Source organism: Anomaloglossus baeobatrachus, chromosome 1, assembly GCF_048569485.1.
Source record: "Anomaloglossus baeobatrachus isolate aAnoBae1 chromosome 1, aAnoBae1.hap1, whole genome shotgun sequence".
Classification (NCBI taxonomy): domain Eukaryota; kingdom Metazoa; phylum Chordata; class Amphibia; order Anura; family Aromobatidae; genus Anomaloglossus; species Anomaloglossus baeobatrachus.
In genome coordinates, this window is record NC_134353.1 from 759,679,409 (window position 1) to 759,704,713 (window position 25,305).

Genomic DNA, 25,305 nt, shown 5'->3' on the forward strand with positions numbered 1-25,305 from the left:
GAGATAAACTACTCCAATTCCATCCAAACAAAAAGTCATGGCTGAAAGAAACTGAAGAAGTATTTATCCTAGAAAATTATTGCAAGAACACATTTTGTTATACAATACAATACATATGTATAGGGACAAAATTGTTGACACCCTCAACTTAAAAGGAACCTGTCATGTCAGTTTTTTTTATATTAAAACACCCCCAATGTGTTTTAAATGATGACAAGGTGCATCACTACCATGGTTTTAAAAATATAAACAAAAAACCACCAACAGCTTTATATGCTTTGATGAATGCAGTAAATAGCTTAGGGTTCAGTGATAAGGGCGGCACTTTTGCTGGGATCAGCCACTTAAGTTAAGGCATGGTTTATTTTATTCTTAACTTATAATGCTGGGGGCACGACTAATTGATTACACTATAGGTCCTTCAACATCACTTCTCTGCTGATCTCCACCCATTACGGTCACATGATCATGACATCAGCACAGGTTCTTGTAAACTTCTTGATTATTTTGGCATTATGGACAAAGGAGCATCAAGATCTCTAGAGCTGGACTTATAAAACTTTAAGATTGTTATTTAATTTATTTTTTTCTAACAATTTTGGTTCTCAACTCCTCAGACTATATTCTTATTCCCTTTCTGTTCTCCATGCTTAGTGTGGCATACACAGACACAATGCAACGATTGAGTCAACTTCTCCACGTCTGATCTAGTTTCAGGTGAGATTTTCATATTGCCCACACCTGTTACTTGCCACAGGTGAGTTTGATTGAAACAAAGAAGGGAATTTTGTTTACTTACCGTAAATTCCTTTTCTTCTAGCTCCTATTGGGAGACCCAGACAATTGGGTGTATAGCTTCTGCCTCCGGAGGCCACACAAAGTATTACACTTCAAAAAGTGTAACCCCTCCCCTCTGCCTATACACCCTCCCGTGCATCACGGGCTCCTCAGTTTTGGTGCAAAAGCAGGAAGGAGGAAACTTATAAATTGGTCTAAGGTAAATTCAATCCGAAGGATGTTCGGAGAACTGAACCATGAACCAAAAGAACAATTCAACATGAACAACATGTGTACACAAAAGAACAAACAGCCCGAAGGGCACAGGGGCGGGTGCTGGGTCTCCCAATAGGAGCTAGAAGAAAAGGAATTTACGGTAAGTAAACAAAATTCCCTTCTTTGTCGCTCCATTGGGAGACCCAGACAATTGGGACGTCCAAAAGCAGTCCCTGGGTGGGTAAAAGAATACCTCAATAAGAAGAGCCGAAAACGACACCCTCTTACAGGTGGGCAACCGCCGCCTGAAGGACTCGCCTACCTAGACTGGCGTCTGCCGAAGCATAGGTATGCACCTGATAGTGTTTCGTGAAAGTGTGCAGACTAGACCAGGTAGCTGCCTGACACACCTGCTGAGCCGTAGCCCGGTGCCGCAGTGCCCAGGACGCACCCACGGCTCTGGTAGAATGGGCTTTCAGCCCCAAAGGAAGCGGAAGCCCAGAAGAACGGTAGGCTTCAAGAATCGGTTCCTTGATCCACCGAGCCAAGGTTGACTTGGAAGCCTGCGAACCCTTACACTGGCCAGCGACAAGGACAAAGAGCGCATCTGAACGGTGCAGGGGCGCCGTGCGAGACACGTAGAGCCGGAGTGCTCTCACCAGATCTAACGAGTGCAAATCCTTTTCACATTGGTGAACTGGATGAGGGCAAAATGAAGGTAAGGAGATATCCTGATTGAGATGAAAAGGGGATACCACCTTAGGGAGAAATTCCGGGACCGGACGCAGAACCACCTTATCCTGGTGAAAGACCAGGAAGGGGGCTTTGCATGACAGCGCTGCTAGCTCCGACACTCTACGGAGCGATGTAACTGCCACTAGAAATGCCACCTTCTGCGAAAGACGTGATAAAGAGACATCCCGCAGCGGCTCGAAAGGTGGTTTCTGAAGAGCCGTTAGCACCCTGTTAAGATCCCAGGGTTCCAGCGGACGCTTGTAAGGTGGGACTATGTGGCAAACTCCCTGCAGGAACGTGCGGACCTGCGGAAGCCTGGCTAGACGCTTTTGAAAAAATACGGATAGCGCCGATACTTATCCCTTGAGAGAGCCGAGAGACAAACCCTTGTCCATTCCGGATTGAAGGAATGAAAGAAAAGTGGGTAAGGCAAACGGCCAGGGGGTAAAACCCTTATCAGAGCACCAGGATAAGAAGATCCTCCAAGACCTGTGATAGATCTTGGCGGACGTTGGTTTCCTGGCCTGTCTCATAGTGGCAATGACATCTTGAGATAACCCTGAGGACGCTAGGAGCCAGGACTCAATGGCCACACAGTCAGGTTGAGGGCCGCAGAATTCAGATGGAAAAACGGCCCTTGAGACAGCAAGTCTGGGCGGTCTGGGAGCGCCCACGGTTGACCCACCGTGAGGTGCCACAGATCCGGGTACCACGACCGCCTCGGCCAATCTGGAGCGACGAGAATGGCGCGACGACAGTCGGAACTGAGTTTGCGCAGCACTCTGGGCAGCATCGCCAGAGGGGGAAATACATAAGGCAGTCGAAACTGCGACCAATCCTGAACTAATGCGTCCGCCGCCAGAGCTCTGTGATCTTGAGACCGTGCCATGAATGCCGGGACTTTGTTGTTGTGCCGTGACGCCATGAGATCGACGTCCGGCGTTCCCCAGCGGCGACAGATCTCTCGAAACACGTCTGGGTGAAGAGACCATTCCCCCGCGTCCATGCCCTGGCGACTGAGAAAGTCTGCTTCCCAGTTTTCTACGCCCGGGATGTGAACTGCGGAGATGGTGGAGGCTGTGGCCTCCGCCCACAGCAGAATCCGCCGGACTTCCTGGAAGGCTTGACGGCTGCGCGTGCCGCCTTGGTGGTTGATGTACGCGACCGCCGTGGCGTTGTCCGACTGTATGCGGATCTGCCTGCCCTCCAGCCACCGATGGAACGCCTTTAGGGCTAGATACACTGCCCTTATCTCCAGAACATTGATCTGAAGGGAGGACTCTGTCGGAGTCCAGGTTCCCTGAGCCCTGTGGTGGAGAAAAACCGCTCCCCACCCTGACAGACTCGCGTCCGTCGTGACCACAGCCCAGGATGGGGGCAGGAAGGATTTTCCCTGCGACAGAGAAGTGGGAAGAAGCCACCACTGAAGAGAGGTTTTGGCTGCCAGGGAAAGAGACGTTCCTGTCTAGGGACGTCGACCTCCTGTCCCATTTGCGGAGAATGTCCCATTGGAGTGGGTGCAGATGAAACTGCGCAAAGGGGACTGCCTCCATTGCTGCCACCATCTTCCCCAGGAAGTGCATGAGTCGCCTCAAGGGGTGTGACTGGCCCCGAAGAAGAGAGTGCACCCCTGTCTGCAGCGAAAGCTGTTTGTCCAGCGGTAGCTTGACTATCGCTGAGAGAGTATGAAACTCCATCCCGAGGTAAGTCAGTGATTGGGTCGGTGTCAACTTGGACTTTGGGAAATTGATGATCCACCCGAACCGCTGGAGAGTCTCCAGAGCGACGGTCAGGCTGTGTTGACACGCCACCCGGGAGGGTGCCTTGACTAGGAGATCGTCTAAGTAAGGGATCACCGAGTGGCCCTGAGAGTGTAGGACCGCCACAACGGATGCCATGACCTTGGTGAAGACCCGTGGGGCTGTCGCCAGGCCGAAAGGCAGTGCCACAAACTGAAGGTGTTCGTCCCCGATGGCGAAACGAAGGAAGCGTTGATGCTCGGGTGCGATCGGCACATGGAGATAAGCATCCTTGATGTCGATTGATGCTAGGAAGTCTCCTTGTGACATCGAAGCGATGACCGAGCGGAGAGATTCCATCCGAAACCGTCTGGTTCTCACGTGTCTGTTGAGCAGTTTGAGGTCCAGAACGGGACGGAATGATCCGTCCTTTTTTTTTTTTTTGGCACCACGAACAAGTTGGAGTAAAAACCGCGACCACGGTCCTGAAGGCGAACGGGGATCACAACTCCTTCTGTCTTCAGAGTGTTCACCTGAAAAAGTGCATCGGCTCGCTCGGGGGGCGGAGATGTTCTGAAGAAACGAGTCGGAGGACGAGAGCTGAGCTCTATCCTGTAACCGTGAGACAGAATGTCTCTCACTCATCGGTCTTGGACATGTGGCCACCAGGCGTCGCAAAAGCGGGAGAGCCTGCCACCGACCGAGGATGCGGTTTGGGGAGGCTGAAAGTCATGAGGAGGCCGCCTTGGAGGCAGTGCCTGCAGCGGTTTTTTGGGGACGTGACTTAGACCGCCACGCATAGGAGTTCCTCTGGCCCTTCTCTGGCCTGTTGGACGAGGAGGATTGGGACTTGGCTGAGGGCCGAAACCTCGATTGTATTTTCCGTTGCTGAGGTCTCTTCGGTTTGGACTGGGGTAAGGACGAGTCCTTTCCCTTGGATTCCTTAATAATTTCATCCAATCGCTCGCCAAACAATCGGTCGCCAGAAAACGGCAAACCGGTTAAGAACTTCTTGGAAGCAGAGTCTGCCTTCCATTCGCGTAGCCACATGGCCCTGCGGACTGCCACAGAATTAGCGGATGCTACCGCTGTACGGCTAGCAGAGTCCAGGACGGCGTTCATGGCGTAGGACGAAAAAACCGACGCCTGAGAAGTCAAAGATGCAACTTGCGGAGCAGAGGTACGTGTGACCGCATTAATCTCAGACAGACAAGCTGAGATAGCTTGGAGTGCCCACACGGCTGCAAGGGCCGGTGCAAAAGACGCGCCTGTGGCTTCATAGATGGATTTCATCAGGAGCTCTATCTGCCTGTCAGTGGAATCCTTGAGCGATGAGCCATCTGCAACTGATACTACAGATCTAGCCGCCAGTCTAGAGACTGGAGGATCCACCTTGGGACATTGAGCCCAACCCTTAACTACGTCAGAGGGGATGGGGTAACGTGTGTCATTAAGGCGCTTAGCAAAGCGCTTGTCCGGAAATGCTCTGTGCTTCTGGACAGCATCTCTGAAGTTAGAGTGATCGAAAAACGCACTCCGTGTACGTTTGGGAAACCTAAACTGGTGTTTCTCCTGCTGCGAAGCAGACTCCTCTATAGGTGGAGTTGGAGGAGAAAGATCTAGCACCTGGTTGATGGACGCTATAAGGTCATTTACTATGGCGTCCCCTTCAGGCGTATCAAGATTGAGAGCAACGTCAGGGTTAGAGCCCTGAGCTGCGACATCCGCCTCATCCTCCAGAGAGTCCTCAAGCTGAGACCCCGAGCAGCGTGAGGAAGTCGGGGAAGATTCCCAGCGAGCCCGCTTAGCCGGTCTGGGACTGCGGTCCGTGCCGGAGTCCTCCACGTGAGACCTGGGGACCACCCCGGGAGCACGCTACGGCGCAGACCGAGAGGGGCCTGGAGGCGAAGATCCAACAGTGCCCGGGGCCTGTGTAAGGACCGATCTGGAGTGCAAGGCTTCTAGTAGCTTAGCAGACCATTTGTCCATAGACTGAGCCATGGATTGTGAAAGCGACTCAGAGAGTTTCTCAGCAAAAACTGCAAACTCTGTCCCTGCCACCTGGACAGGGGAAGCAGGCGGTTCTGCCTGAGCCGAGGGTCCCACTAGTGCCCGAGGCTCCGGCTGAGCGAGTGCAACAGGGGCCGAGCATTGCTCACAGTGAGGGTAGGTGGAACCTGCAGGTAACATAGCCGCACAAGAGGTACAGGTTGCAAAATAACCCTGTGTCTTGGCACCCTTGCTCCTTGTGGACGACATGCTGTTGTCTCCTAGGAGAGTGATCACTGAGGGTATATAGCCAAAGCAAAACAACTCGGCCGAACAGAGAAAATATATATTATATATTATAATATAATATAATATAATATAATATAATATATTATATTATATTATAATATAATATAATATATATATATATATATATATTTTCTCTGTTCGGCCGAGTTGTTTTGCTTTGGCTATATACCCTCAGTGATCACTCTCCTAGGAGACAACAGCATGTCGTCCACAAGGAGCAAGGGTGCCAAGACACAGGGTTATTTTGCAACCTGTACCTCTTGTATATACATATACACACACACACACATACACACACATATATACATATATACACACACACACTTCGGCACCCTAGGGGGACCAGCACCGGGTGACCGGTGTGGCTTACCGACTGCCCAAAGCGGTGTGTGTCCACCAGATTCCCTGCCTTCGGCCTCCCAGAGCTGCAGAGCTCGTTCCTGAAATCCTCCACCGGCAGAATGTGTAGTAAAAATGGCTGCCGGAGCTCTCAGGGGAGGAGGGAGCCGTGGGCGGCGACTAGTAAAGTGCGGGAATCTGGTGCCCCACAGTGATCAGTGAGGGGGGGGGGAGGAAACCTAAAGTATGCTCCAGCCCTCACTGCCGACGTCAGGTCGACCGTCCCGCCCTTACCCCTGACTGGCAGGCCCGGGGGCGGGATTTATGGTACTAGGCCGCATGAAGCCGGGGACTAAATTTAATACCGCGGCCGACAAACAGGCGCGATCGGCGCGGAAGTCCCGGTCGTCACAAAACCAGCAGCAGCTGCAGCGTCTGTGAAACAAGCGCTCCATGCACCGTCCCCATGGGGACACAGAGTACCTTTAGATGCAGGGCCCTGTCCCTGATGATACAAAGTCTCCTGTCCGGCAGATTCCCCCAGGGGCTGCGGAGGGAGCCCGGTCCCAGTGAATGGATGACCGTTTAGGATCCCACTTCTCCCAGAGCCTCTAAGGGATGGTGAAGGAAAACGGAATGTGGCTCCAGCCTCTGTACCCGCAATGGGTACCTCAACCTTAACAGCACCGCCGACATAGTGGGGTGAGAAGGGAGCATGCCGGGGGCCCTGTGGGGGCCCTCTTTTCTTCCAACTGATAAAATCAGCAGCTGCTGCTGACTAAAATGGGAGCATGAGTGGATGTGTGCCTCCTTCCACACAAAGCATAAAAACTGAGGAGCCCGTGATGCACGGGAGGGTGTATAGGCAGAGGGGAGGGGTTACACTTTTTGAAGTGTAATACTTTGTGTGGCCTCCGGAGGCAGAAGCTATACACCCAATTGTCTGGGTCTCCCAATGGAGCGACAAAGAAATAGTTTACACACAATTTTGTAAAGGTGCCAACAATTTTGTCTAGTCCATGTTTTGAGTTTTGAATAAATTTATGTCCAATTTACCTTTTTTTTTTCCTGTTTGTTGTGTGTATAACAAAACATGAGTAGTTGAAATAATTTTCTGGAACAATTTCAAGGGTGCCAACACTTTCGGCCATAACGGTATATGTTGAAGTCGTTTTCAAATGCCTAGTCTTTCAATCCACTCCCATGCCACCAATTGGCAGAGGTTTCACAACACATGGAACAGAAGTGGATGAAACACCATTATGTGGCAAGGCTAAGAAATCGTGTGGGATTCTGCAAACTAGCAGCGGGAAAAAAAGAAAAAAAAAAAAAAAAAGTGCTTTATTGGTTGCAATATTTTGCTATTCATTTATGTTCTTACCTCTTCCCTAGGTTGAGAAGGTTACCCACCATCCGCTGCAGAACTTCCTTGGTGCTCACGGCTGCATAGAATTCCTCAGTAACGTGCCTTCCTATCATGTATTCACATTCCTTTGCAGTAAGACACTTCCCATATCCGAATGCATCAACATACACAAAATCTGTAATGTCTGAAGCTCTGCAGAAATGAAGCAAAGATTGCAATTGTCAGGTTAGTTGTTGACCAAAATAAAATTACTATTTATGCTTTTTTTTCTGATCTTTTGCGCTCTATTAATACAGTAAAAAAAAAAAAAAAAATCTGCCTCATCCAAGACAGTTGTTGCTTACCCCTGGGCACCTTGGCACCAGCGGAGCATGAAGTGATGAGGAAAGTTTACTGGCTCCAAACTCACTCCCAAACGTTCAGCCAGAGTAAGATACAACACAGAAAGACTGATAGGAATGCCAGTCTTATTGATCAAAACCTAGAAAACAAATGGAACAGGGAGACCCCGAGAGAACAGAAGGTCAGATACTTTTTAGAAGACAATATAGGTATATAATTACTAATCACATTCCTTTACATGGCAGATATGGTTCAGTAACCTCTGATTTCTGAAGTACAGTGGAATAATTGCAATATTAACAAGGTACACATCCTACCATGAAGGCCGAGTAAAATTGGACTTAAAATCCCTCTGATAAGTTTAACAGGCTTATGTTGTGTACATTCACTAGCATTGTACTGGAGTTTGTGTAAATCCACGATAATATCAATCATCAAGAGAGATCAGCTCCTGAGCCAGTTGCATACATGCAGAATGTTTTGGTAGACACTTAGTGAAACGGTGGTATCGAATGGTAGAATGGATATACCAACAATACAGGAAAGACCATAGCACCACTTAGTGGCAGTGAAGAAAATTGGATTTGGTGATCTGTCAGTATGTCATATTCAACAGTACCACACTTTATAAGACGCCCATCTTGTAAAGTGTGGTACCCTTAAATATGACATGCGGACAGATCACCAAATCTCTTTTAACCACTCATTTTCCATCCAACTATAAAGTGCCATGGTCTTTTCTAAATGACCCATACATGAGGACCCCACATAGGATGTACTATTATGTCCTACATAGGGGAAGGATTAAAGTATCCAAGCCAAAATGTGGCATAAGTAGAAATAAGTATCCAACGTGTCTAGAAAGATCTGTCAAACTTGGTACAGTGAATTTGTTCATAGTGATAAATGCAATAAATCAGTTCAGTTTTTGGATGTCTGTCTATATACCGGACTGTTTGAAAAGAAAAAAAAAAAAAAAAAACCTGCCCTTGCTAGATTATTTTTCAACCCTGTGCAAAGGTATAAAAAGCAAAACAAAAAAACCACAATAAAAACACAAACAAATGAAAGAGTCCTTCTTACCATAGCACACAGTGTTAAAGGGTGATTCGGCACCAATATCTATCCTTTTTAAATATTTATGCTTACACCCCAACCACTTTTGAAATTTACTTTTTTAGACATGTACACTAAACCCCAAGTAGCTAATCTTTACATGTAATTTTTTTTACTGCACTTTATGTGATGATTCGTTTCAGGAGTCTTAAATGTGACGTCACAGGAGGCCGGGGCTGAGCTCACGTCCCCACAATGTCCATCACCTCACCTGGAAGAGGAGGTCATCAGGTGGCCGTGATGCAGTTACTTACATCGATGCCCTCTGAAGACAAAATGGATCTTCGGTGTGGGAGATGTGAGTGCAGCGCTGGCACTCTGATTCTAAAGTTGCATGTGTGAAGGGAGCGGTAGTGAGCATGAGCGAGCACGTTTCATTCGCTGGTTATAAAAACTGGTGGATGTACATGCTCACCAGTGCTCCAATAACATTTATTAGCCCATGGATAGGAGATAAATATTGTATATGGGGCAACCCCTTTAAAAGGGTTGTCTTCTAACAACTCCAGTCCAAATGTCATATTATTAAACAAAGGGTTCCTATATTAACACCATTTACAAAAAATAAAGCCAGAAATGTTGGATTAGAGCACATAGACATGACTTCCACACTAGACACCCCTTTTGTGTGCCAAGAGTCATCAGATTTAATACTATGTAAAACCACATGCGCCCTGCAAGTCTGATAGAACCGGTAGAACTGGTGGAGGTGAAAGACTTCTACATAAAATAAAGCAACATTTCTTTTATTTACAGTGCCTACAAGTAGTCTTCAACCCCCTGCAGATTTAGCAGGTTTGATAAGATGCAAATAAGTTAGAACCTGCAAACGTCAAACAAGAGCAGGATTTATTAACAGATGCATAAATCTTACAAACCAACAAGTTATGTTGCTCAGTTAAATTTTAATAAATTTTCAACATAAAAGTGTGGGTCAATTATTATTCAACCCCTAGGTTTAATATTTTGTGGAATAACCCTTGTTTGCAATTACAGCTAATAATCGTCTTTTATAAGACCTGATCAGGCCGGCACAGGTCTCTGGAGTTATCTTGGCCCACTCCTCCATGCAGATCTTCTCCAAGTTATCTAGGTTCTTTGGCTGTCTCATGTGGACTTTAATCTTGAGCTCCTTCCACAATTTTTCAATTGGGTTAAGGTCAGGAGACTGACTAGGCCACTGCAACACCTTGATTTTTTTCCTCTTGAACCAGGCCTTGGTTTTCTTGGCTGTGTGCTTTGGGTCGTTGTCTTGTTGGAAGATGAAATGACGACCCATCTTAAGATCCTTGATGGAGGAGCGGAGGTTCTTGGCCAAAATCTCCAGGTAGGCCGTGCTATCCATCTTCCCATGGATGCGGACCAGATGGCCAAGCCCCTTGGCTGAGAAACAGCCCCACAGCACGATGCTGCCACCACCATGCTTGACTGTAGGGATGGTATTCTTGGGGTCGTATGCAGTGCCATCCAGTCTCCAAACGTTACGTGTGTGGTTGGCACCAAAGATCTCGATCTTGGTCTCATCAGACCAGAGAACCTTGAACCAGTCTGTCTCAGAGTCCTCCAAGTGATCATGAGCAAACTGTAGACGAGCCTTGACATGACGCTTTGAAAGTAAAAAAGGTACCTTACGGGCTCGTCTAGAACGGAGACCATTGCGGTGGAGTACGTTACTTATGGTATTGACTGAAACCAATGTCCCCACTGCCATGAGATCTTCCCGGAGCTCCTTCCTTGTTGTCCTTGTGTTAGCCTTGACTCTTCGGACAAGCCTGGCCTCGGCACGGGAGGAAACTTTCAAAGGCTGTCCAGGCTGTGGAAGGCCAACAGTAGTTCCATAAGCCTTCCACTTCCGGATGATGCTCCCAACACTGGAGACAGGTAGGCCCAACTCCTTGGAAAGGGTTTTGTACCCCTTGCCAGCCTTGTGACCCTCCACGATCTTGTCTCTGATGGCCTTGGAATGCTCATTTGTCTATCCCATGTTGACCATGTATGAGTGCTGTTCACAAGTTTGGGGAGGATCTTCGTCAGAAAAGGCTGGAAAAAAGAGAATTTTGTTACTTATCGTAAATTCTTTTTCTTATAGTTCCGTATTGGGAGACCCAAACCATGGGTGTTTAGCTTCTGCCTCCGGAGGACACACAAAAGTACTACACTTAAAAGTGTAGCTCCTCCCTCTGAGCTTATACACCCCCTGGTAGCCAGTCCTAGCCAGTTTAGTGCAAAAGCTGAAGGAGAATAGCCACCCACAAGTAGAACCGAGTAAGAACCGGAACAACCGGAGACTCCGTCCACGACAACAGCCGGTGATAACACACGGAACAAGAAAATTGCCAACAGGCAACAGGGAGGGAGCTGGGTCTCCCAATACGGAACTATAAGAAAAAGAATTTACGGTAAGTAACAAAGTTCTCTTTTTCTTTATCGTTCCTTTGGGAGACCCAGACCATGGGACGTTCCAAAGCTGTCCCTGGGTGGGAATAAACAGAAAAAAACTAAGAAGTAGGCAGAGCCTAACTTCACAAGTGGGCGACAGCCGCCTGAAGGATGCGTCTGCCCAAGCTCGCATCTGCCGAAGCATGAGCATGCACTTGGTAGTGCTTTGAAAAGGTATGCAGGCTAGTCCAAGTGGCAGCCTGACAGACTTGTTGAGCCGTAGCCTGGTGCCTAAAAGACCAAGAGGCACCGACAGCTCTGGTCGAGTGTGCTTTGATCCCCGGCGGGGGAGGCACCTGAGTACTCTGGTAGGCGTCCGAAATGGTCGATCTAATCCAACGGGCCAAGGTCGGCTTAGAAGCAGAGAGACCCTTGCGCCGCCCTGTGGTTAGCACAAAAAGAGAGGTGCACCGCCTAAGCGCAGCGGTGCGAGACACATAAATCCGGAGAGCACGCACCAGATCTAGAGTATGCAGCGCTTTCTCAAAGCGATGAACAGGGGCCGGACAGAAGGAAGGCAAGGAAATATCCTGGTTAAGGTGGAAGGGAGAGACCACCTTAGGAAGAAAGTCCGGGGTCGGACTGAGAACTACCTTGTCTTGGTGAAAAGCCAAAAAAGGTGACTCCGAGGAGAGCGCAGCCATATCAGAGACTCTCCTGAGAGAAGTTATGGCAACTAGAAAGGCCACCTTTTGAGAAAGACGATACAAAGAAACCTCCCTAAGGGGCTCGAAAGGGGGTTTCTGCAATACAGTGAGGACCAAGTTAAGGTCCCAGGGATCCAAGGGCCCCCGATAAGGCGGAATGATGTGAGACGCACCTTGCATGAAGGTGCGGATCTGAGCCAGCCGGGCGAGATGCCGCTGGAACAGCACTGATAGAGCTGAGACTTGTCCCTTGAGAGAGAGTTGAGGGACAGTCCTAGCTGCAGACCGGACTGTAAAAAAGACAGAAGGGTCGGCAACGAGAATGGCCAAGGAGAATGGCCGGAAGAGCGACACCAGGACAGGAAAATTTTCCAAGTCCTGTGATAGATCTTGACGGAGGAAGACTTACGGGCCCGAGTCATAGTGGAGATGACTTCAGGAGGAATACCAGAAGCCGTCAAAATCCAGGACTCAAGAGCCACGCCGACAATTTGAGTGCCGCAGAATTTGGGCGGAAAAACAGACCTTGCGAGAGCAGGTCTGGCCGGTCCGGAAGATGCCACGGCATCTCCACGGACAGTTGGAGCAGGTCCGGATACCAAGCTCGCCTGGGCCAGTCCGGTGCAATGGAGGATGACTCGACGGCCCTCCATTCTGATCTTGCGTAGGACTCTGGGCAAGAGAGCTAGAGGTGGAAACACGTAGGACAGACGAAACTGGGACCAGTCTTGAACCAGAGCGTCCGCGGCGAAGGCCTGAGGATCGTGGGAGCGAGCCACGTAAACCGGAACCTTGTTGTTGTGACGGGATGCCATTAGGTCCACGTCCAGAGTGCCCCACTTACGGCAGATTGACTGAAACACTGCCGGGTGCAGGGACCACTCGCCACCGTCCACGGATTGACGGCTGAGATAATCTGCCTCCCAGTTTTCCACGCCAGGGATGTGGACTGCGGATATGGTGGACTTGGAGTCCTCCGCCCATTGAAGAATGCGTTGGACCTCCAACATTGCCAGGCGGCTGCGTGTCCCGCCTTGGTGATTGATGTAGGCAACCGCTGTTGCGTTGTCTGACTGGACTCGAATGTGCCTGCCCGCCAACAGGTGGTGAAAGGCTAGGAGAGCTAGAAGCACAGCTCTGGTTTCCAGCACATTGATTGAAAGGGCTGACTCGGACGGAGTCCAAGTGCCCTGTGCTCTGTGGTGGAGATGTACCGCTCCCCAGCCGGATAGGCTGGCATCTGTGGTGAGAATCACCCAGGACGAAGTCAGGAAGGAGCGCCCTTGGGACAGGGAGAGGGGTCGAAGCCACCACTGAAGAGAGCTCCTGGTCCGTGGCGACAGAGCCACTAACCTCTGTAAGGAGGAAGGCCGCTTGTCCCAACAGCGGAGAATGTCCAGCTGCAGAGGACGCAGATGGAACTGGGCAAAGGGAACCGCCTCCATGGAGGCCACCATTTGACCCAGCACCTGCATCAGACGCCTGAGGGTATAACGGCGGGGCCTCAGGAGAGAGCGCACCGCCAACCGGAGTGACAGCTGTTTGTCTAAGGGCAACTTCACAAGTGCCGGCAAGTCTCGAACTGCATCCCTAGGTACGTGAGACTCTGGGTCGGAGTCAGAGTGGATTTGGGAATATTGACAATCCACCCGAATTGGGCTAGGGTGGCGAGAGTGAGCGAAACACTCCGCTGACAGTCTGCGCTGGATGTACCCTTGACCAGAAGGTCGTCCAGATAAGGGAGCACTGCTAACCCCTGGAGGTGCAGGACCGCAATCACTGCCGCCATGACCTTGGTGAATACCTGAGGGGCCGTGGCTAACCCGAAGGGGAGAGCCACGAATTGGAAATGATCCTCTCATATCGCAAAACGTAACCAACGCTGATGTGACACTGCGATTGGCACATGTAGATAGGCATCTCTGATGTCGATGGACGCCAGGAACTCCCCTTGGGTCATAGAGGCAATGACTGATCGCAGAGACTCCATGCGAAAATGCCGCACCCGGACATGCTTGTTGAGAAGCTTGAGATCCAGGATGGGCCGGAAGGTACAGTCCTTTTTTGGAACTAGGAAGAGATTTGAGTAAAAACCTCTGAAACGTTCCTGAGCGGGAACTGGGACAATCACTCCGTTTGCCTGCAAGGACGCCACGGCCTGCGAGAAGGCGGCGGCCTTGGAGCAGGGGGGAGTTGAGAGAAAAAATCTGTTTGGAGGGCTGGAAGAGAATTCTATCCTGTAGTCGTGAGATATGATGTCTCTCACCCACTGATCGGAGACCTGCTTTAACCAAGAGTCGCCAAAGTGGGAGAGCCTGCCACCGACTAAGGACGTGGCTGGAGCGGGCAGAGAGTCATGCGGAAGCTGCCTTAGTGGCAGAACCGCCTGCGGTCTTCTGCGGACGCGCTTTTGGGCGCCAGTTGGATTTCTGATCCTTGGCTGAGTTAGCGGACGAGGCGGAAGGCTTAGAGGATGACCAGTTGGAGGAACGAAAGGAACGAAACCTCGATTGATTCCTACCCTGGGCGGGTTTCCTGGTCTTGGTTTGTGGCATGGAAGTACTCTTCCCGCCAGTAGCTTCTTTAATGATTTCATCCAGCTGTTCACCAAACAGCCGTGAACCAGCAAAAGGGAGCCCAGCAAGAAACTTCTTGGAAGAAGCATCTGCCTTCCACTCTCGAAGCCACAAAATCCTGCGGATAACAAGAGAATTAGCTGAAGCCACCGCAGTGTGGTGAGCAGCCTCAAGCATGGCAGACATGGCATAGGATGAAAAAGCTGAAGCCTGAGCAGTTAAGGTAACCATCTCAGGCATAGATTCCCTGGTGAGGGAATGCATCTCCTCTAGAGAAGCAGAGATGGCTTTGAGAGCCCACACTGCTGCAAAAGTCGGGGAAAACGCGGCCCCCGCAGCTTCATACACAGATTCGGCCAGAAGGTCAATCTGACGGTCAGTGGAATCCTTAAGTGAGGTGCCATCAGCCACCGACACAACGGTCCGGGCTGATAGCCTAGACACCGGGGGGGGGGGGGGTCTACCTTTGGGGAGTGAGACCACTCCTTGACCACCTCAGGTGGAAATGGAAACCGGTCATCAGAACCACGCTTTGGAAAGCGTTTGTCAGGGCAGGCCCTGGGTTTGGTCACAGCGGTCTGAAAACTGGAGTGGTTAAAGAACACACTCTTCACTCTCTTAGGCGAGGTAAACTGATGTTTTTCTGCCAAAGAGTTGCTCCTCTGACACTGGCGGATTGAGATCCAGCACAGAACTAATAGAAGCAATCAAATCACTAAGATCTGAGTCACCCTCAGAGAAATCGATGGGATACATAGCCTCCGAGCCCCCAGTGAGGGCATCCTCCTCATCTTGAGAGTCAGCTCTTGAGACAGAGCCGTGGGATGGGGAGGGGGAGGAAACCCTGCGCCTTCTCTCAGAAGGACGGGGTCTGGGATCAGATGATGAATCCTCCGTGAGCTCCGATGGACGGAGGTCAGAGGATAGGAGTCCTCTGTCAAGAGTATTAGAGGCACCCTGTGAGGGGGGCTGATGCATATCCATCAAAGTCCTGGACAAAAGTCCCCTCAGCAAATGACTGGAATATGGACCTAGAAAAGGACTCTACCCAGGCCGGGGGTTCAGTCACAGGTGCAGCAGCAGCCTGAGAGACCACTGGGGGTGAGACTCCAGGCTGTGGCACCGCCAAGTTAGAGCAGACATCACAATGTGGATAGGTGCTCGGCTCAGGCAGCAGGAGCTTACATGCAGTGCATGCAGAATAAAGCTTTGGAGCCTTGCTCCTTGTGTGAGACATGCTGCTGGAGTGGGGGCTTTGCAGAGAATGAACCCCAGGGAGAATATACAGAGGTACACAACCGGAGACCGGCTGTGGCTTACCAGACCGCTGGAGCGGTGTTGTGTGCCCTCCAGATCCCGAAGCCCGGTCCCCCAGTCGCAGCACCTCAGCAGAGATGCAGAATGCAGGATGTCCCAGAGCAGAGTGAACTCTGCCTGAGAAGAGGGCGTTCCTATAAAAGAGCGGGAACTGGAGGGCTATAGAGACCTGCAGGGAAGGAGGGACGCCCCAGCAGTGGGGAGTGTCCCTGCCCTGTGTAGAACGGCCACCGGGAGGAGCCGAATCTGTCCCTCTGCATGAGTGACATGCGAGGGCAGGAAAATGAAACTAGGCCTCCGGCGAAGCCGGGGCCTAAATTTAAGCGGTGAGGCCGACAAGCAGGCACCATTGGCGCGGTTCTCAGGCAAAAGCTAGAGAACCCGCCGGAAAAGTTAAAACAATCACATACAGCATACTCTCCCCTTACAATAAAGAACCGGGACCCCCAACATAAACGTCTCAGGTACTTAGCTGCGGAGACGCAGGGCCATGTCCCTGGGGATGAGTGCTCCGGTCCAACAGAATCCTCAAGGGGCTGTGGATGGAGACCGGACTCCTGCTAGGCATGGAGACCGTGCTGGCTCCCACTTCAAGCCAGAGCCCAGAAGGGATGGTGAAGGAGCGCGGCATGTAAGGCTGCAGCCTTGTAAATCAACCTTAACAACACCGCCGACACAGTGGGGTGAGAAGGGACATGCCAGGAGTCCAGACATGGACCCGCTTTTCTTCAAACTCTTTCCAAAAGTCAAACAAATCAGATGAGAATGCATGTGTGGATGTATGCCTCCTGACACAAAGCAATAAACTGGCTAGGACTGGCTACCAGGGGGTGTATAAGCTCAGAGGGAGGAGCTACACTTTTAAGTGTAGTACTTTGAGTGTCCTCCGAAGGCAGAAGCTAAACACCCATGGTCTGGGTCTCCCAAAGGAACGAAAAAGAGATAATTAATCCAAACATGTCAAGCTCATTGTTCTGTGTGCCTGAAATACTTCTTAATACTTTAGGGGAACCAAACAGAATTCTGGTGGTTTGAGGGGTTGAATAATAAATGACACTCTGAATAAACTTTTCACAATTTTAAAAAAAAAAAATAAATAAAAAAAGAAATAACATTCTTTTTTGCTGCAGTGCATTTCACACTTCCAGGCTGATCTACAGTCCAAATGTCACAATGCCAAGTTAATTCCAAATGTGTAAACCTGCTAAATCTGCAGGGGGTTGAAGACTACTTGTAGGCACTGTATATTGATGAAAATTAGAAAATAAAATTGTAAAAATGATATGAAAGAAAGCAACAGTTTAAAAAGCACAAACCAAATAATACAGAGTAGAAGAATGAATAATTAGAGGTACAAAGCTACTCACAAGCCTACCTGATGCATGTATGAATTCAGGGGGTTATAAAAATCGGCCACATTGCCTTTAAACTTCATCTCGGTAAAGAGCACATGATTCAGAGCATCCAGAGCCTGTCCTTGTAGGTCAAGATCCTCAATGTAGGGGGACTCACCTGCGGTAACAGTAATGTGAGGGGTGCTATATTACTTACATGCACAATTAGACAAAAAAATAGCCTTAGTGTATTTTACGGTAAATAAAATATGCAGAATAGTCAAAGAAAATAGAAAACTAGGAACGACAACATATTTAAACATTTACAAGAAATTACAAAATTTCACAACATTTCCCACGTCAAATGGACTTTTCCATTGAAAATGGTGTTCTTTTGTAAATTGTAACCGTGTATTTTGTATTCCAGGGTAATAGATTATCCTACAAACCTGCCTGATGGGACAGGCTTGGATGTCTGCTGTTTTTTGTGCTCAAGTACACCTTCACCCTTCTCGTAATATTTTCAATTTCTGATTGAATGTTTTCAATGCTGACATCGTCTAAAGGATTACAATACTGGTCGATAAGAACAGCCCCTGGAAGAAGACAAAAATTAGAATCTTAAGTATATCTAGAATCTCTATAATTATGTGAAGCGCCTGGATTCATTATGTCTTAATGAAGTAAGGTGCACCTCTTGATAAATTTAATGCATCTTACAATGGCCATGCATCTATGCCAGAAACGATACTCCACCTAGTGGCTGGCGTTCGCTCCTGCTGTAAGCTTTGTTACTTTTGTGCACTCAATTATGATGAATCTGTAGGTCAGGCTTCATCGCACCCTGTCCCAGCTCCCCCACTGGAGTAAAAACCCAAAAAGTCACAACCTTTCTAGTTGCAGAAAAAAAAAAAAAAAAAATTGTGACATTTCAAGGAATTTGATGCAAAAAAAATTGGTCAAAACTCCAGGACCATATACATGTGCATTCAACAGCTTTTAAAGTAGATTTACATTCACTCTAATTTTAATAAACCTTGCAGTGAGGCCTAGCGTCTGAAGAAAAGGACATGTGCGAAGAATACCCAATGACGCACCTTCCATGATGTCTTGATGCTCCACAGGTCTCTGGAGAAAGCTCTTCAATTTGCATATGGTGGCCTCTTGGCGCATAAAATAAAGGATTTTCTTTGCACAGTATTTTAGGGTCAAACACTTCCTAAAGACAGAAATACATCAGGATGTAAAACACAGGAAATCTTAAATCCATGTGGAATAAATCTGGAAGGTGCAATATTGGCGGGTTCACAAACATCGCTAAAAAAAAAAAAAATATTAATTGACAATAAATGTACCACTGAAAACAGCCATGTAACAGCAGAGAAGACGAAGGAGACAGAACGAGAGCCATTAGAGGTGGCCACTGAAAACAGTCATGTAACAGCAGAGAAGACGAAGGAGACAGAACGGGAGCCATTAGAGGTGGCCACTGAAAACAGCCATGTAACAGCAGAGAAGACGAAGGAGACAGAACGGGAGCCATTAGAGGTGGCCACTGAAAACAGTCATGTAAGAGCAGAGAAGGCAAGGGAGACATAGTGGTGGCCACTGAATCTATTTTTCGACTCTCACAAAGATCATTAGAAAGAAATCAATGTAAGGACCTCTAGCTGTGAGCAATGATGAAGCTGCAACTAGTCAGGGCTTTCCCATCTGTCTCCCACTCGTCCTCTGATCCATCATGCATTATTTTTGGAGGCAGAGTACATGTAATAAAAATTAAAAAAAAAAAAAAAAAAAGTCTAAGCATATCACGATTTCAAACAAATTAGATCAAGTTAATAGTCAATATAGTAAAAAGTGCAATCTTCTTCCAAAGTATTAGTTGTTACAGAGGTCATTAGCTTGTTTTACCGAACTAGAGGTTTATTTAAAGAGGCTGATTCAGTTACATGTTTTGCCATAAATGCTTAAAAGGGGTTGTCCAGTCTCAATCCATAAGTCTGCAATGTGACACACAGACTTGTGAATCCTCACATCGCAAGCACTGGGAGGATTCGCTGGTTTCAGAGCTGGGAACTGTGGTTAAGTGATATGCAGACTCCAGGCCAGAATCAGACTAGAGGAACGTGGTCAATGCAAATGTATTGATTGAGACTGAGCCCCTCTAGTTGGATTTTGGCCGGGAATCTGCATATCACACACTCGCAAACACGTGACCGGCATTCTCTATTGACACCAGAAAATGCTCACAGTGCATATGATGTGAGGATACATAATGTGACTGGAGACTTATGGATTTAGACTGGACAAAAGAATAATGCCCCTGAAGATCCAGATACATCTTTACTGACAATTTCCATGTGTTATACCTCAATTTCTGAATTTCCAGGTGGCTATAGCCACGTTGAAACTTGGCGTTCGAGGCTCATGTGACACGAGACCCCACGCCCAATCACCACCGGCTTCTCTCCCCGCCTTAGCACATGTAAGTAATTAATAGCAAATGAGAGCCGCGGCTGCCGCTCACCTCCTATTCATTACCCACATGTGACGTGAGCCTGGCAATGCAAGTTTTGAATTATCTGGAACCGCCCCAGCAGCGGAGGGGAGTAGAAGCTTTATTATTTTTGTGGGAGTGATAATGGGCAATGAGAAGGGGCTGCCCAAGTAGTGGACAACCCCTTTAATAAGGTATATATTACACTCATAAAAAGTAACTACAACAGAAGTCTAAAAGGCATACCCATCAGGCAGTGAATATGTATGCCGAGCAACACAAAAAAAACCCCTTCTGCGCATGGCACAAATATTGCAGTCTTACCCATTTTCAGCTTTCAGGATTGACAACAGCTCATCTTCAATGAAATGTACCGGGTAACCCGACGTGTCGAGGTCATTAAAGCCTTCACAAGGCATACGCTAAAGAAACAGGAACACAAGTACACTTAGTATAAAGCCATGGGTTATAGTTTGCCGTTTTCTCTTAAATGGAAACTGTAATTTCAAATGAATTTTTTATTTGCATAAATCAACAGAACAGGCAAATATGAGAAACATGAAGTTCGTCATGACAGACACAGGGGTGAGCAGCTGATCTACGGCTGTCATGACAACCCATCGAAAAATCACGATCACGGGGTCACCAATGGGTGTAGGGAATAATGTGCTTCCAGTCGCTGTGTTAAATCCTGCTGTCAGAGACAGACTGGGACTTAATTAGTTAACAGCGGCGGGTGAATCTCCGATCTGATCGGCGCTGTGATAGGCACACGTTGGCTGATGAGATCTGCCCACATATGCAGGGAAAGATGCGACACCGGTGTGAGAGCACGCATCATAGGGAGGGACACAACCTATGACGTACCAGTGTGTCATTGGTCGGTAAGGAGTTAATGGCAGAGTCTGAGCCGCAAAACTGATAAGAATTGGACATGTTTGAAGTTTCATGGATTGGAAGTAGATACATTTTTAAAAATGCAGTATGCATATGTAACAATGAAACAATGTGCTCGGAGAGATAACAAGGATGGCACATGGACGTTTCATGTAATCTAGGAGATAGTTCCAAAATAGTTGGCCAGTGACCGGATCTTTGTGATTTGTGCTCTGCATGCCGCTATTTGTTATTTAAAATGAAACAACTGAGATGCAATTGAAGTGGAGACTTTCAGATTTAATAAACAGGAGGAACAAAAATATCCTGTGAAAGGTTTTGGAATTGTAACCATGGTTTACAAATCCTCCTCATGTCAAGGGCTCAAAGTAACTGGACTAAGTAACGCACTCCCAGGAAGACTTCACCACATTCAAAAATGCAATTCACACATTTCGCTTGGCCCTTACCTCAGCTAAACAGGAAAACTTCAGAAACCTCATATCCTCTTTAACACACAACCCCAAACAGTTATTCAATACTTTCAACTCCCTCCTTCGCCCACCACTGCCCCCTCCAACCTCCCTCATTTCCGCAGAAGAATTTGCCACATATTTCAAAGAAAAGATCGACCAAACCAGACAAGTCTTTTCTGCTCAACCACCACAACCCCTTCATATAACAGACCACTGCTCCTCCCCCATAAACGTCCTCTCTACTATCACCGAAGAAGAGCTTGCACATCTTCTCTCAAAAGCGCACCTCACCACCTGTGCACGTGATCCCATCCCAACCCACCTCCTCCCCAACCTCACCACTATCCTAATTCCAGCCTTAACACATCTCTTCAACCTATCTTTAATGACTGGTACCTTCCCTTCTGCCTTTAAACATGCAACAGTCACACCCATCCTAAAGAAACCTTCCCTCGATCCAACCTCTGCTGCCAGCTATCGCCCCATATCGCTACTCCCATTCGCCTCAAAACTCCTGGAACAGCATGTCCATGCTGAACTCTCCTCCCACCTCTCCTCTAACTCTCACTTTGACAACCTACAGTCCGGCTTCCGTCCACATCATTCCACTGAAACTGCCCTGACTAAAATCACAAATGACTTACTTACTGCCAAAGCTAACAACCACTTCTCTATACTCCTACTTCTAGACCTATCCTCAGCTTTTGACACTGTTGACCACTCCCTCCTACTACAGATCCTCTCTTCCCTTGGTGTCAGAGACCTCGCCCTCTCTTGGATCTCTTCATACCTCTCCAACCGCACTTTTAGTGTCTCCCACTCCCACACAACCTCTTCATCCAGTCCTCTCTCTGTTGTTGTCCCTCAAGGCTCTGTCCTGGGACCATTACTTTTTTCTATCTATACATTTGGCCTGGGACAACTCATAAAGTCCCATGGCTTCCAGTACCACTTATATGCCGATGACACTCAGATCTACCTCTCTGGTCCAGATGTCATATATCTGCTGTCCAGAATCCCAGAGTGCCTATCTGCTATATGTTCCTTCTTCTCCTCTCGCTTCCTAAAGCTCAATGTGGCCAAAACTGAGCTGATCATCTTTCCTCCATCTCACCTACACTCTCTACCTGATCTATCTATTACAATAAATAACATCACGCTCTCCCCAGCACCCAAAGTTCGGTGCCTCGGAGCAACCTTTGACTCTGCCTTGTCCTTCATACCACACATTCAATCCCTCACCACCTCCTGTCATCTTCAACTCAAAAATATTTCCAGAATCCGCCCCTTCATCAATTCTCAATCTACAAAAATGCTAGTGCATGCTCTCAATCTCCCGCCTCGACTACTGCAACATCCTCCTATGTGGTCTCCCTGCTAACACGCTCGCCCCTCTTCAGTCCATCCTTAATGCTGCTGCCCGACTGATCCACCTCTCGCCTCACTACCACCCCGCTTCTCCTCTCTGCATGTCCCTCCACTGGCTCCCAATCTTCCATCGTATCCAATTCAAACTACTAATACTGACTTACAAAGCCATCCACAAATTGTCTCCTCCATATATCTCTGAACTAATATCTCGCTACACTCCAAAACGTAATCTCCGGTCCTCCCAAGATCTCCTTCTCTCCTCCTCTCTCATTCGCTCCTCATGCAATCGCCTCCAAGACTTCTCCCGAACATCCCCAGTCTTCTGGAACTCACTGCCTCAACACGTCAGACTATCTACTACACTTGCAAACTTCAAACGGAACCTAAAGACTCATCTGTTCAGAAATGCCTATAACCTTCAATGACCTCACTGCTTCACCACCGTGCGGAGCTGCCGCCCCACCACCGTGCGGAGCTGCCGCCCCACCACCGTGCGGAGCTGCCGCCCCACCACCGTGCGGAGCTGCCGCCCCACCACCACCCCACCTACTGTCTCCTCCCCATAATCCTATAGAATGTAAGCCCGCAAGGGCAGGGCCCCCTTCCCTCTGTACTAGTCTGTCTACTGTAACTTGTATATGTATTTTTGTATGTAACCCCCTTCTCATGTACAGCACCATGGAACTAATGGTGCTCTATAAATAAATAAATAATAATAATAATAATAATAATAATAATAATAATAATAATAATAAGTAACTTTACCATAAATAAAGTGTTTATCTTTTATACTTTGTAGATAATCCTCTGCAGTCAATGACTGCCTGAAGTCTGGAAGGCATGGACGTCCCTAAACTCTGGGTTTCCTCCTTTGTGATGCTTTGCCAGACCTTTAGGGCAGCTGACGCAAGTTGTCGCTTTTTTGTGGGTCTTTCTGCCTTCAGTTTTGTCTTAAGCATGTGAAATGCAGCTCAATGTGGTCAAGATCCAGTGTTTGACTCTGCAATTGCAGTATATTTCACTTTTTTTGCCTTACAAACTCCAGAGTTGCTTTTGCAGTATGTTTTGGGTAATTGATCATCTGTACTATGAAGAGTTGTCCAATCAACCTTGCTGCATTTGGTTGAATCGGAGCAGAAAGTATCACCCTGTACACTTCAGAACTCATCCGGCTGCATCTGTCTTCAGTCACATCATCAATAAACACTAGTGACCCAGGTCTATTGGAAGCCATGTATGCCCAGCCATCACACTGCCTCCCCCATGTTACAAAGGATGTGATGTGCTTTGGATCATGAGTAGAGATAAGCGAATCTGAGTTTCGGTTTTTGAATCAGACACCAAAATTTAAAAATCAAGGTTCGGATTTGTGGATCGGATGCTTTACGTGCGTACAAAACTCGGGCATGCAACGCTGTGCTCAGGTACACTTGGTGCTCAGCCAAGTGCGAGCCGCTTGTTGTGTTTGAATGGCACACACTGAGGGTAACAACAACAGCATGCTTGGATGGTGTGTGCAACAAAAAAAAAAAAAAAAAGTTTGAAAAAGCCTGCTCACCCTCCCCCAGAAGTATTCTGTTTAGGCTAGCTGTATGTGCCAATCAGTGACTTGATCCGGGGTTCGGGTCAAGCTTGAGCCTCTGGAGATAGGCTGGTTTGCTGCCGGCGAACTGAGCCTCGACAGAACTGCTCATCTCTAATCATGAGTTGATCCAAGTCTCCTCTACACCTTCTTCTCATCATTCTGTTACAGATTGATCTTCGTTTCATTTATCAAAAGCATGCTTTTCCAGAGCCGGGCTGGATTTAATGTTTTTTTGGACAGTGTGTAATCTGGCCTTTCTATTTGAAGGCTGATTAATGGTTTGCCCCTTGTGGTGAACCTTCTGTATGTGCTCTGATGAAATCTTCCTTTTATAGTAGCCTTAGATACTGAAACATCAACTTCTTGGAGAGTGTTCTTCCCTTGGTTGGATGTTGTGAGTAGTTTTTCTTCACCATGGAAAGGATTCTATGTTCATCCACCACTGTTGAGCTCCCAAGCTCGCCAGTGAGCTTTTTATTTTTTTGCATGTTTCTCTTCCACAGAGTTCCACTATCATCTTTACTGCTGTTTTTATCTCAGCATACGGATTGGCAGCCGCTGGTATCTGTACCTACATAGTTTTTGTTTTGCGCAACTCCTAAGTCAGGTGAGCAATACCATATCATCTACAACATATATGACCCAGGTAAAGCCCTATTGTACTTTTTTGTCAATTTTTAGTTATATCTCTTCCATTGAGAGCTCATTTGACCAAAGGTTGTGGGTTCACAGCAACAGCTTCAAAATGCAAATGCCACACCTGGAATCAGCTCCAGACTCTTTACCTGCTTAAGTGATGATGGCTTAACATGGGAATAGTCCATCCAACCAATTAAAGAGCTTTTGAGATAATCGTCCATTACTGTTGGTTTCTTGAAAAAGAGACGGCTACATATTAAAGAGCTGTAATTCACAAACCCTTACTCCAATTATGATGTGAACAGCCTTTAATTAAAGCTGAGAGCCTGCACTTTAATCCCATATTGTTTTATATAAATGTATCTTCAATAAGTGTTAGTAAACCGCTAAAAGGTCAAATCTTGATTCACTGTACAAATATTTCTGGATCCTACTGCAGAGGGAAACAAATTTATGAAAGTGCAAGATGCAAGTCATAATGGCCAGATATAGTTATTCCTCATGTACGCTCACAGGGTAATGTAATCAAAAAGGTTACCTGAAAGTACAGTACCCTTCAAGGTAATAGTGTGATGTAAACTTGGGTCTCATTGTATAAGCCTACATACAGTGTGTGA

At 47.7% G+C, this 25,305-nt stretch overlaps 1 protein-coding gene across 1 annotated transcript in view; it reads right to left on the reverse strand.

The window, feature by feature from the left end:
• FBXO21 (F-box protein 21) overlaps positions 1 to 25,305 on the reverse strand; it is a 78,326-nt gene that overhangs the window by 39,176 nt on the left and 13,845 nt on the right. Inside the window, exons 3-8 of the mRNA XM_075341851.1 lie at positions 20,066 to 20,163; positions 18,339 to 18,460; positions 17,691 to 17,837; positions 17,283 to 17,419; positions 7,815 to 7,951; positions 7,486 to 7,662 (exon numbers count right to left, since the gene is read on the reverse strand). Of these exons, the coding sequence (XP_075197966.1) occupies positions 7,486 to 7,662; positions 7,815 to 7,951; positions 17,283 to 17,419; positions 17,691 to 17,837; positions 18,339 to 18,460; positions 20,066 to 20,163 (818 nt within the window). The remainder of the gene's footprint in view (positions 1 to 7,485; positions 7,663 to 7,814; positions 7,952 to 17,282; positions 17,420 to 17,690; positions 17,838 to 18,338; positions 18,461 to 20,065; positions 20,164 to 25,305) is intronic.